We start from the raw sequence: 13,868 nt of genomic DNA on the forward strand, positions 1-13,868 counted from the left end.
GGCTGACAAGAGAGGTGGTGGGGTAGGCCTGGCTGGGGATGCAGCCCAGTGCACAGGGTAGGGACTGCCCTCCCAGGCAAACCCTGGCTGGGGTCTGGGGCCGGGGGTTAAACACCTCTCCCCTTGCTCAAACTTACTGCTGGCTAAAACTGTGGACTACAGATCCCAGAGCACCTGGAAGCTGTCTGTCTGCTCCAGCAGAGATGGGTTTGGGGGGACAGGGAGAGTCAGGGACTTCCCCCCCTCAGGCAAACCCCGGCTGGGGTCTGGGGCCAGGAAGAAGTGTTAAACCCACTTTGCCCAGAGTACAGAGCTGCCCTCCCCAACTTACTGGAAGATACTGCTGGCTGCGACTGGACTAGGAAGAGAGTCCTGCTGTTGTGATTCTGGACTGCAAATCCCAGAGACTTTGGGGGCAGCAGGAAGAGAAAGCGAACACACAGCCCATGCTGGCTACATGCTAAAAATGGTGCTCTAGCACCCCCTGCCTTCTGGCCTGAGCCACTGCTGGCATGTGGCTGCATTTGCTGAATCAAAAGCAAATGTGTGTCTAGTTGTTTCTCAGTTTAATCTCTGCATCTTGCAAAGACTAACCAGCAAAGACTAAATCGATTCAGCCTCAGGCTTTTTGACTGTCTGTACTTAGCCAAGAAGTTTCACTTTAGTTCTGTATTCCAAAACTACACTGGAAATATCATGAAAACATATTTGTAACCTAGTGTTACTTCTCAAGATTCCTTCATGTTTGTCTGAGGGACACAAGATCGATCAAGGGGGAAGCCTTGTCCAGAGGCAGACCCCAGACGAAAGTAAAAGAAGAAAAAAAACCTACCTGTTGCAGGGGTCTGGAGAAGTGAGGAGGCACGCCAGGGGAAACTGCCTGAGCGGTTTATCAGCCACACCCATCTCCAGCTGGAGCCAGGTGAAGTCATGAGGAGGCGTTACCTGGTGAAGGTAAAAATCGACCCCGAGAAGAGGGACAGCAGGAGCTGTGGGAGATCCCCGTGCTGGGGAAGACCGGCGGGGATCAAAGGAGCCAGCAGGGAGGCTGGCAGCAGTGACAGCAAGAGCCCGCGAGGGAGCTCCCGCTGGAGGCGGCAGGTGCCGTGACCCCAGGGCAGCAGCAGATCCTGGAAGGGATGAAAGAAACCCCGGCTGGGGTGAAGGCGCAGGTCCCAACCCAGGGGACATGCTAGTCTAGGGGCATTAGGACCAAGGGGAGCACGGGACTCTCCCTGTGGTTGCTCCTCTTCTCTCTTCTTTTTCTCTTTATCTCGTTTCTCTTGCAGTCTCGTCTTTAGTTCCTTTTTTCTTTCACTTTGGGTTGTTCCCAGGGCATGGGGTTTTCTGGTGGTGAGTGTACCGTTTGTGTTCTTTCTTGGTCTGATCTATTTTAGTTCCCTGCCTAAAACAGGTTAGTTTAGCATGCCATACCAGGTTGGGGGAATTAGACCCCATTGGAAGATGAAAGGTCATGTGAGAACGTGGCAATGACTGACAGCATCTGTCACAGAACGCGTAGGGTGTTGAAAGGGACAACCCCAAAGGCAGTGTCAGAGCCCGAGGCACTCGTCTGTGAGAGAGGGCACATAGGAATTGAGGAAGACATCAACAGGGGATAGCTGCAAAAGATCCTGAGACTCATCTCAAAGATTAGCATATGGCCGGGATGTAGGGAAGGTTGGAGCCCTGTGGACATCTGCCAGGACATGTGACAACTCTGGAGGTGTCCTCAAAGGGGACCCCCTTTGCTGAAGGACGATCCAAAGTCATGGTAGGCAAGTTTGGGGGATACCAGCTGCTCAGGCAAAGGCGGCATGGGAGTGAATCATCTAGCAGAGACGGGCACAATGTCTCTTAACTTACATACAGAAACGATGCTTTTAAATTGGTTTGCTATAGGTCTGGATTGAAATTCTGAACTCAAAAAGTATGCAACTGAAATTCAATTCAGATGCTGATTTCACCTGAGACAAATAGCTTTATTTAAAAAACAGAAGGAGCCAAACAACTCCTCCAGCAAAAAGGAGCCTAGGTAGGTCTATTCCAAGGCAGAGATGGTGAAAGGTGCAGACAAGGTGACCCTATGTACTGCAGAAGGTGCGGCCCAAAGGAACAGGTAAGGAAAGTGCAGCAGTGTTGAGTGCATACCTGGGCTCTGACAAGCTCTCCCAACAGTATTTATTGAGATTAGTTCTCACAGTGCATTGTTCATCCCCCATCTCTAATTGTACTGCCTACTCGAAATCATGGGAGACACAAGAGACCCAACTCTGGCACTCTGGGATCTGGAACATCCCAAACTCTTTATTTAGCAAAACATCAAAAGTGAAGGTAAAACAAGCAAAACAAAGATGCCAAAAAATGAATAGATGATGTTAGCATTCCAGGTTAGTCTGGAACCTTCTGCATTTTTGTGTTTGTACTTGTATTAATATTCAGTTAAAAAAATTCATTTGGATGAAGAGCAGCTGGTGCAAGCTGGACCCAGGCAATATCAAGGTTGAAGCTGGTCCAAAAGAGGAAATGCTGAAACACTAACTGGCAAGTTATCTCAACCAAAGAAGCACAGTACATATTTAAACTGGGGCAAACCTTTGTGGGTCACATTTCTCTTACAACTAAGCTTAGCTGACCAGGCAGCAACAGTTTTTAAATCTGCTTTTACCTCCTCCTCATTAGGAGAGCAGTTTCTGCATTTGTCACCGTTGGCTTTACTGTATCCAAAGTTCAATGTAAGGTTTATCTTATGTCCCAGGATGCCATGAACTCATGAGATTTGTATTCAAGGCTCACCAGTAGCTCCCAGTTGGCTTTTGATGCCAGTTTCAGATGTTGTTCTTAATCTTCAATTTGGATTAAACTGCAATTAAGGGATCGTATCCCAGATACACTGAAGATCAAATTTCTAATTATGAACGATGACAGCTGCACTTTCCTGACAGAAGACACACCACAAAGTCCAAGACAAGATGCAAAAGGTGTGTGTGTGGGGTGGGAGGGAAGTATTCTTGATCAATAGAACCTGGCTATGGAAAAAATTTCCAGAGCCTATTTATCCTTAGTAAACCCTGCAACACCTTCATCTTTGAGAAGATCTTTCCACCATAGTTTCATAGTTTCTAGGGTTGGAAGAGACCCGAGTAGATCATCTAGTCCGACCCCCTGCCATGGCAGGAAAGAGTAGTGGGGTCAAACAACCCCAGCAAGGTGTTCATCTAACCTCCTCTTAAAAACCCCCAGGGTAGGAGCCTGCACCACTTCTCTTGGAAGTTGGTTCCAGATCCTAGCCACCCTGACCATGAAGTAGCACCTCCTGATATCTAGCCTAAACCATAAACCACCCACAGCATGAATATCCCTTTTTATGAAGAGAGTTGGTACAGTGGCATCACAGGCTGCTTACAGATGTAAAAAAACGAACAAAACCAAAATGGTGCTTTACTTTAAATTGACATGTCCCTGCACCAAGCCCAGTGCATGCCTAATGTCTGTATAGATTGCGTGCTTCAGCTGGGCTTTTTTGGCACTTTTATCTAATAGCTGATTGAATCAGTTATTAGATAAAAGTGCCAAAGAGTCCTGCTGAAGTGCACAATTCATATAGATGCTGCAGAGCTGGGTCAAACTAATGTGCTGCTTCTTCCAGTAAAGTGCAGTTTGTTTAATTTTTTTTCACATCCAAAAGCAGCCTTAGGCTAGGGACAGACATTCAAAAAGCCTAAGCCTGAATTGATTCAATCTTTGCAGGTTACTCTAACCTGGCTAGGCTGAATCAGTTTGTAACTGAACAGACATCCCAGAAATGCAGGCAAATACCTGCAGTGGCTCAGACTAGAAGTTGGGGGGTACTAGAGCAGCCCTCCCTTCCCTTCTATAGTTCTGAGCTGAGGGGGGTGTGGTCAGGCCCTGGCAAGATGCTCTGATTAGGCAGACCCCCCACTTCTGACCAGCCCAGCAGGGAATTGGTAACACAGTGTTTATCACCCCGATAAGAAAACAGAGCAGCTACCCGTTGATTCTGCCTTTCTCCCATCTGTCACAGCATAGACCACAGCCAGGATGTGATCTGCTAGCTAATGCTGAAAGGTGTCTGTGTAAGGCAGAGGGGACTGGGAGGGTAGGAGGGTAGCAGGGGGAAGGCCAGGCAGATGCCTGAAGTCTCTGCTGAGTTCCAGCCAGGGAGCAGAGGAGAGGCACCAGCTCTGCTGTGGAGCAGAGAGCCCTACCCAGCCCATGCCAGTTTAAGTTAAATGAGCAAGGGGTCTGGGACAGACATTGCATAAATCCATTTCACCCAAATCAGTTAAGTCTGATACTATATTCAACCAGATTTATCTCAAACTGGTTTCAGCCATTTTCAAACTGGTTTACGTGCACTGAACATCTGTTCTGTTATAGGTTTAAACCAGTTTCTGATCAGTGAAACCGGCTTATGTGTAATGTCTGTCCCTAGCCTTAGAGACTAAGTGGTTCAAAGAGGCATGAACTTTCATAGGCAAGAACCGGTTTCATCAGATGTAAGGAATAGACACAAACTAGTCTAAAGGCCCTAGCACACATTCATGTAAAGGTGCCGTGGGATCCAATTCCCAATCCTAATGAGCCTTTTGCCATGCCACACATGCATAGCAGGCAGTATGATTTTGGGAATAGGATCATATCCCAATCCTGCCCTTTCTACTTGCCAGTCCAGGGCATGCTAGAATCCCAGTCTTCCACAGCACTGGGAAAATAAAAGCTGGGTGCCCACAGGTCCAGCATCAAGGCCGAGTGTCAACTGATTGTCAGTCTTGACCCTAAACTGCACTGGGGCCAGTTCAAGACTGCGGTGCAGTCCTGGGGCTGGAGCTGACAATCAGCTGCCTGTTGGCCCTGGGGCTGTGCCTACCACATGTCTTATTTAAGGCAACAGATAAATCAGCCTTAAAATGTTATACATTATATACAAGAACAGTTCCTGTATTTGTTACCTTTGGCTTCACTGTATCTTACATCAACTTAACTTGCAAAATACACAGCCCATGTTTGTATAATATAGAACATTTTTATGGTTGGTTTACCACTGGACAGTGCCTTAGGTTGTGTGCACATGTATCAAACTTGCCACAATTAACATTCTATAAACTCCACTAAAATTAAGACATTAATCACAGCATAAATGTAATGTATAGAGGGGACATAAGGTGCCATCCTTTCCTACCTTCTATCTGACTTCAGACTAACACAGCTAACTAATTTTGTTCTTACGAAGAGCCCAAGCTAACTCCTTGCCTGAAGAAAATCCCCAAAAGCAAAAGTACCATATACCCTAAGCAGAGTCACTTCTCGCAAATGGGAGAAGTTTCAGAGATTCCATGAAGTACTCTGTTGATTTCACCATTGCTATCAATTTTACATGAAGGGTTGTCAGATACTTTGGTTGCAAGGAAATGAGCAAGACTAGAACACTTTACAACAGATATAGTATTTCTTAGCCTCAAGTCACGTTGAAGGTATGCGTCTTTCAGGTTAAGTTGATGAAAGACCTTAAAGATGCATGTTGCAAGCATACTAATTTAATCAAAATGACACTGCAAAAATAATTTTCCTAGCTACAGCTTCTATAAATACCCCATTGCTCTCTTCAACCCTCCATTGATTTTCTTTCTTCACCACATCAAATTCAAATGATTTATCCCTTAGCTTAGAAGGTCCTTCACTACCTTACTCAAAATTACAGGGTTAAGTTGAGTCAAATCAACCATCATTTCCATTTGCAAAGTATGTCAGTCTTGAATGCCCTTTTAAAAATAAATCTTTCCATGAACCTCTTAACTTTTCTTCCTAATTTTTCCCTGGTGCCTGGAAGAAGCTTACAGACGTATCTGCAATGCCACCCCACTGACCTCCACTGGAGGTCTCCTAAAATATTTATTCTACCCTGATGCCTATAAAAAAATTGACAAAGGTTATGCAGTTTGCTGTGACCACTATTTTTTATGCTGACCACTATACTATGATTGCTTTTGCTCCATGCACCTGTTCACCTACTTGTTATATAATAGTTTGCATGCAGATTGCATGTTCTTGAGACAGGCAGACATGTACTGTCTCGTTATTTATGTTCATACAGCCTTTAGCACCATAGGCCTACATGTCAATATAAAAGTGTAAGCAGTCACAAAATATGTGAAATTATAAGAAATCTTACATCTAAAACAGGCTGCATCAATATAAGAGCTAACATGTCTAAAAGCAACCCAAGGATTTTGATCCATTTAAGACGCTTTTAGGGGCGTGTCTACATGTGCATTTAAGTGCACCTAAATTTAATGCACATTAAGCAGGTTTAGGCAAGTATCTACATGTGCAGGCATTAAAGAGCATTCACTGTGTGCTAACCAAACTCATAATTTAAAGTGCACAGGTTGCAGGTATGAAATTTAGGTGCAAGTAGCCTAAATTTGCCATTTTTAAAGCATATTAAGTGCATGCATGTGTATACGTGCATCCTAATGCACCTTAAAGAATCTCATGTAGATGCACCCTTTAAGTCCTTAAATGCAAATGTTCTTAAACATACAATTCTAGAAGCAACAAACAAACTGACAAGTTGGTTTAAGGATAAGCAGCAGCAAGCTATCCAGTTCACATCATTAAAGTCATCTCAGTCTAAGTGGCAGAAAAAAACTATTTAAAACCACAGGCTGCCAGTCAAAAATATTCTAGTTTTGAATCAGTCCAAACTGATTTTTGGACTTCCTGGTTTTAAGCACAAACAGACTTAGAACTGATTTTCTTTAAACTTGACTTGTTTTCTACATCTCACTCTGATTTTTAATTAAGCCATGTTTTAATCTTAAGCCAGTTTTGCTATGTTCCAATCTAAAACCAGTGTGGTTGGATTTGTAAAAAATGGAAAATATATATATTTCAATCCTGCTGATCTCAAAAAATATTAATTTTGCTCACTCTGTTTTCTTATAAATTCACTTACTGGCAAAGGTCAAGATCAAAACAGACCAGTTCAAGATTCTACATACACATTCTAGAAAGTCAGAAGTATATGAAGATAAACCATCACAATGGGAACTGGTAACTTTTGCTTTGGCAGACAATATAAAGATGTCACTGTAACATTATACTGTTTACTTTAAGGCCAGTTCTGTATATTTGGCATTTATTTTTACTTAAAGGTATTATTATTGATTCTAGTCCCTATTTAGGGAGTACCTTTTCAGTCTCCCTGCTATCTCACAAGCAAAGTTCAATTCATAACATATCATATACAAAGTTACTTAAAAAAAGAAAATTCTCAACACAGATAAGAATTGACTTACTCTTCTCGTAATAGGAACTCAATGTTTTCTGGAGAAATCTGCCCTGTCACAGGATGTCTAAATGTGGTGGTCTGCTGGTTATGACTGAAAGAAAAAAAAAAAGTAATTGAAGTGCTAAGCTCAATAGAAAATTAGGTTCTAAATAAAACAGAATTAACACTACTGTTAGTTTACTGTTGTTATTGCAAGACGGAATATATTTTTGTGATGTATTAAAGGGCTGGAATGTTTTGAATTACTTTCTCACAGGCTTGTTGAATCTGCCAGGAGTATGCTGCATTATGTGCTAACCCAACTCATAATTTAAAGTGCACAGGTTGCAATGTTCAGCAAAAAAAAAGACCCTGGTGTTCACAACTACTTACAATTTTAATGGTACCAAGTTATTTAATGCTAACCCAGGAAGGACACAATGCAATTTATTAAGTTCCTTAAAATGTGCAAGAAAAAGAATAGTGTCATTGAAACACTGGCTTAAAATCCTACTATATTTTTTAATGGGTTCATTAAATGAAACCTGTGGAAGGAAAAGACAATCTGTCATATGCATTATTGCTTGCTTAAAATTTAGCATCTTAATTTTTTTATCCTCCCAAAGTATCACATATATGATTATTTGTTCATTTTACAAGTCCTACACACAAAATATTTTAGAATTTCATCTGAGAAAAATGGAATAGAAATTAAATTTGCCCAATTTTATATGCTTTCTTCCAGAGCCCTGCCACCAGAATGCTTTGTTTTGCTGTTCTTCATGAATTACTACTGCACATTAATAGGTCTAGTACTTTGTTGATTTAAATAACCGCACAACTGCCTACTGCAAGAATATTAGACAAAAAAAATTGTTTCTGAAGACAAGTTGCTAGAGAAAAAAATTCAGAGTAAATCACAGCAATCTGGATTCTTCATAAGAAATGGAAGATCCTGTCATGCAATAAATATGTTCTGATCAGCTCTCATAGCTACTACACACATTGTTCTAAAGCCTTATGCAACATGCAAAAACAGAGCCTTTTTGTTTAACAGGTACAGTAAAGGTTACCACTGCAATGCCTTTATAAAATCAATGGATTTAATTAGTAAAACTGACTAATTGAATTTTAATGGATATACTATAAGCCAAAGGTCTAGTTACTAAGCTTTTTCATTGTTTAATGTTTTTAGTTAATGGTATTTAACAGTGTAACTGCCAAAACTGGATCTGAATACAATCAAACATAACAAATCATATAATGTATTATACATATTATAGCTTATATTTATCAGTTATTCAGGTACCTCATATATAACCTGCATATAGGAAACAAACTTAGTAATGCAAGAATAAGAAAAAGAAAACCTATTAAATGATTCATATTTGCATGAGCCAAAAAAAATTATGTTTTTTTTTTAAAGCAATTTGATTCCCCCCCACCCCATGACCCCATCAGGACCAAACCCATCTTCAGATATAATGTCAGAAAAAAAATTTTCTTCTCCCAAGTGAAACAGGCAAGGTCTATGAGGGTTTTTGCTTTCTTCCAGGTTTTTTCTTCTTTTCCATGGGACCTGGTCTTCTTCCCAGCATTATGGAAAAATATATTAACTTAGCAAGTTTCCTATCATTTGCAGTAACTAGGCATTGGCAGTGCCCTTGCCCCCCACCTCCCAATCCCTCCTCTACTTGTGGCATATTGCAGGCTTTGTTTTTTCTTCATCTCTGGGTGCTTTGTGGGGTCTGTGTGGATCATCTTGTGGGCCCAGCAGATATGGTTGAATTCAGGAGACTGCATTTGACAGCCCAGGAGGCGACTTCCTACGTCCTATGGTGATACCCAGTCCTATGTTCCTATGGTGACACCTAGCCACATGGTATTCTAACAATTGTAAAAATTAGTTATTTGGCAAAATGGGAATCCTCAAAAAACAGCTTGGCACTGTGGCAGAATGCCATCTCTGTCTCTCCCCAAACTCTGCTATCAGGCTGATGACCTATCTGACAATTTGGTTACCATGGTCACTGCAGAGGGCAGACACCTTTAGCCCCATTGGCTTCAGGTAACCCTGAGTTGTAACCTGAGCTGGATACATTCCTGAGGGAGGGGGAAACCTGCTCCCTCTGCCTACATGACTGGCTTCACACACCTGGGTTGGGTGGGGGCTTAAACTCCCAATTGTTCTAAGGAATGTCATCATGACTGGGAGGGGGCTACAGACCTTGCCAGTCTACCTGGCAACCAGTGATGCATTTCAAATTGGTTGTCTGGCAGCCAACAGCTGCTGGCCTTCATTGGATCAGGTAAATGAGGTCATAAGGTAAGGACTGCCCAGGAGGTGGGGCAGCAGCCATGATGAGAACTCTCTAAGAAGCTGGACCATCTGAAACTCACTCTCTTGAAACTCATGTTCAACGATCTGCTTGCCTCCAGAGGGAATCTCCACCTGCCTCTGGATGATACTTATGAGTAAGCTACTTGAGATCTAACTAGATATATAGCTTGCAGTAGCACAGATGCATAATCAAAGGCTACCATGCCACTCTTTGCTTTAAGGGATTTCTCTGATATTGCTCTACACTGTACCCTACTCCAAACCGACTCCTTGTAACCAGTAAAGTTCTCTGTACCTAGCATGTGAGATTGATTGGGAGAGGGTCTAGATTATGCCTTGGGGTCCCCCTTGGTTTGGCTGACTAAGGGAGGCCACTATTTGTGCTTCAGACTGAGGGAAGCACCCCAAGTTCTTGCAGTGGGTTAAGTACCCCTTGAGGACTGCTAGGCCTGTATTTCCCAGGGGGCACAGGGCCAGGATCAGTCCAGACCCTGGGTGGTGGCATCTTTACCCCCAGGCTTGCGGGTATGCTCCAGGAAGGGGGTCGGCCAGACATGATGGACAGCTTTAGGGAGGCTGGAAGGTGGTTGGGTACAGTGAGATGGGTGGCTCAGGGCAGGACCACCCCCTACTGGCCCACCACAGGCACAAGCTCAGAGGTATCTATTTTACCTAAACAAAAACATCTTCCCAATTTCTATACATAAAATTGAGTCCTTGTATACAAAGTGAGATGATAAAGCCTTTAAAATGTTGAACTTGAAATATAAACAGAATTGGAAAAAGCTGTATAAAAGGACATTCAAGAGTTTCAGTCTCTTCTCAGTTCATATCCACAACTGCTCAAAAGAGTTTCTGGGCCTATTTAAACTGAGGGGAAGTCTGGCTATTCCTCACCATGACTTGTCAATGGCAGGCCTAACAAGAGTCTATTTGGATTAGATTACTTCCTGTGGTACGATCCAGTCTTTCTTTTCTATGACCTTACAAACAAAAGCAGCCAATGAGGGCCCTACATTACTGAGGAGAGTTTTAGCTCAACCTACTATAACCATCTCTAAGCCTTAGGGCATTATAAACTGGAGGCAACACAATGGGCTTCTATTCCAGCATCATACTGTTTCCTAACCATTTCCTTCCTCTTACTTATAGTACCCTTTCTCACCTCCCTCTAAATGGTTTCAAATACTTAACAGTGGGACAGCTAAACAGCAAATTCAGACTGAATTTTTTTTTATCCCTCATCCCTTTACTTTTACTTCAATAATCATTGACATTTCTGTATGGCAACACTGTAGTACCAATTATCTACATAGTTATTATATTTTTCTCCTCTGTTTGGTTGCTGAAGAGACTGTAAGTTGGTTTGCATCTCTTTATGAGTAGTCCTTTTTGTATGTTTATAATGTTTAATTTTGGGATGCAAGTCCAGAGCATTGATTGGGTACTTACAGATGTACACTGAAACACTGAATAAATAAAACAAGCGGCTGCCAAATTCTATTTTCGTCATGAGGTTCAGGCAGTTTCAACATTCCTTCCAAACTTAGAAGTATTCTCTCCAGGCCAAAACTGAAGTAGTCTTAATACTTATTAGATCTTTGTAACTTCTGCAAAGGTTGCCGACAAAGGTATAATTGTGAAAGCAGTTTGTTTGATACCAACACCTGTTCACTAGGAATGGAGTAAAATCACTGAAACATTTTCAAAAGCCAAATACAGTAAAAGCTCTGTTATCTGGCATCCATAGGGTATGGGGGTTGCCAGTTAATCAAATATGCCGATTATACTTATCTCCAGCCTGATGGGTTGGAGGCATTTTTGCCTGTTCAGGCTGCTGTCCCTCCCGCCACGTCTGGTGCACCAGGGCTTTCACTCCCTGGCATCAGTGTGCCAGGGTACAGGGAGAGGGTCCCTGTGCAAGTTGCTATGCCCCAGGACGTGGTCCATGAGAAAGAAGTGGGACTCAGCTCGTGGCAGCAAAACCGGAAGTGCCAAGGTGGGACAGATCCTGGTTAACAGAGCATTCCTGACAGTAAAGTGCTGGATAACACAGCTTTTACTGTAAAATAACCTTCTCATAGTCCGTTTCAGTTGCTATCAACCCAGCATAAAGTCAATACTACACTATACATTGGAACTAAACTAGAACCATTTAGAAAATTAAGCAAGCCATTAGTATTTTCCTCACTATTTTTTTAAATCAAGAACAGTGTTTAAAATGGCATTAAGATTAGAATCATATGGAAAGGACTATGACTTTTGGAATGTTCTTTATATATTTGCAAACATGAAGGAATAGCAATGCTTTAGAAGATATATCATTCCTGTCATTCTACCCATTGACAAAATATAACAAACATGAAATTCTGTCCCAGTCTCACTCATTCTTGTCAAATATATCATCCCAACAGTAGTTTGGCTTTGGCAAGTATATCACAGAAGAGAAAGGATGCCAATTAATTTGTTTTCTTTTAGAAATTGCACATTAAGTTTCAAAGTCACTACACTTGCCTCATACCTTTCATAATTATGTCAAGAAATGTATAATATTAAAAATTAATTTCACACTGGTAGATTTAAAAAAAAAAAGATGAAACTTTTTACAAAAGCAGCTCCAAAAGTACTAAGGAATTGAAAACAGACACCGTACCACAAAAAATAGCTAGTAACCTAATAACAACTGTTTTTTTTTAATTTGAAATGTCTAAATGTATAAATTTACAACTGTTTGCTTCATCAGGTCCCTAGAGCTCAAGGAATGCAAGTAGGAACAAGTTACACATGAAATGGCAATACAATCAGCCCCCAAAGCTTCCACCATCTATTTTCATACCCAGTGATTTAATGCTTCCACAGCCTCTGTGAAATCCACACTGTTCCTTGGATTAATAAATTCCAAGCATCTTGTCTGAACATAGACTTGTTTCATATGGGATTGAAAAAGAATATCAATATGCAGTTCTGGCTAAAGAAAAAATACTAGTATATTTTAAGGCTTTTTTTTGTTCTGTTTACATAGCAAGCATATTGTAATGTCATATCAAATAGTATAGATATTCAGGAGGTTATCATGAAACTTACCTTTCACTTCTGAGTACAGGGTACAAAGAAAGAGACTCATCAAAGCTGCTCAGAGACACTGTGAAGCCCAACAAGCCTGAATCATGGCAGTCAATCACTTGTATTTTCACTAGCATAGCAGCAAGTAGGATACTTAGTTTACCAAATAAATTGCTATTAATCCGAGTCCTGCACAGCTTGAGGAGCCATTTGGTTGCATCATTTAAAACAGCAATTATATTCTTTTAGGGAACCAAACCAGTGTTATCCTTACATATCCCACTAGTCCTTTCATTCCTATTCTACTGAAACAAAATCTGATGTTCTAAATAATATATGAAAAATTCAGAAACCTATTACCTTTCAGAATATCCATTCTAAATGTGAAATATCTTTCTGTATGTCTCAGAATTCTTCATGCTTGCAGTTACAGGTTTCCCTCGCTTTATGCTGTACGTGAGTTCCTGGAAAATCGCACAACTTGAATTCACATAAAGGGAACCCACTTTACAATATAACAAACAGAGATACGTTCCAAGGCCTCGACTGTACTGACCCCCAGACCCATTTCTACACTTTTACAAGACAATTTTGGTACTCACCAACAGCAGACAGTACACACAAGCACAGGGTGGTAGTGAATGCTACCATAATAGGGATGACAACTACAGAAACACATATCGCAGACAATGAGCAAGAAGCACAGATCCACTATGTTTTAGTGCGCATCACTCGCACAATGCACTGCACAAAGCAGATGACTGCAGGATTCCACCATACCAATCGTATAAGACTGAATTTACCTCACATATAAAGAATTTTTGGTATACATAGAGCCATTGCATAAGAGCAAATTTGCACATACAGAACCCACATTAAGCAAGGAAAACCTGTATTGTACTTTAGCTGATGAATATTTACCAACACTTTTATACACAATTTTGTACCACTGTCACTTTATGTAACAATTTTGCAGAACTGCTTCTCCTAGAACACTCATGATTGTGTAAAAGGAAAAAGGGGGAAAAATTAATCATTCCCCACTGTCATCCCTGTTTAATAAATAAACTTTTAAACCACCAGTTGCTTTAAGCAATCCATTAAGAAAAACCTGGTGCTTGATTTCTTCAGTTTAGACACTGTGGAAGTTGCACAATAATGCTCTATTGC

The 13,868-nt window shown here is 41.4% G+C and overlaps 1 protein-coding gene across 5 annotated transcripts in view; it reads right to left on the bottom strand.

Moving 5' to 3' along the window:
* Window positions 1-13,868, bottom strand: part of LOC109299123 (pleckstrin homology domain-containing family A member 7-like) — a 273,825-nt gene that overhangs the window by 174,914 nt on the left and 85,043 nt on the right. For all 5 annotated transcript variants that reach the window (XM_019519653.1, XM_019519652.1, XM_019519657.1 and 2 more), the window contains exon 2: window positions 7,323-7,406. In XM_019519653.1, coding sequence (XP_019375198.1) covers window positions 7,323-7,406 — 84 coding nt within the window. The remainder of the gene's footprint in view (window positions 1-7,322; window positions 7,407-13,868) is intronic.

The sequence above is a fragment of the Gavialis gangeticus genome, unplaced genomic scaffold, assembly GCF_001723915.1.
Source record: "Gavialis gangeticus isolate Ggan-Ray unplaced genomic scaffold, GavGan_comp1, whole genome shotgun sequence".
NCBI lineage: Eukaryota > Metazoa > Chordata > Crocodylia > Gavialidae > Gavialis > Gavialis gangeticus.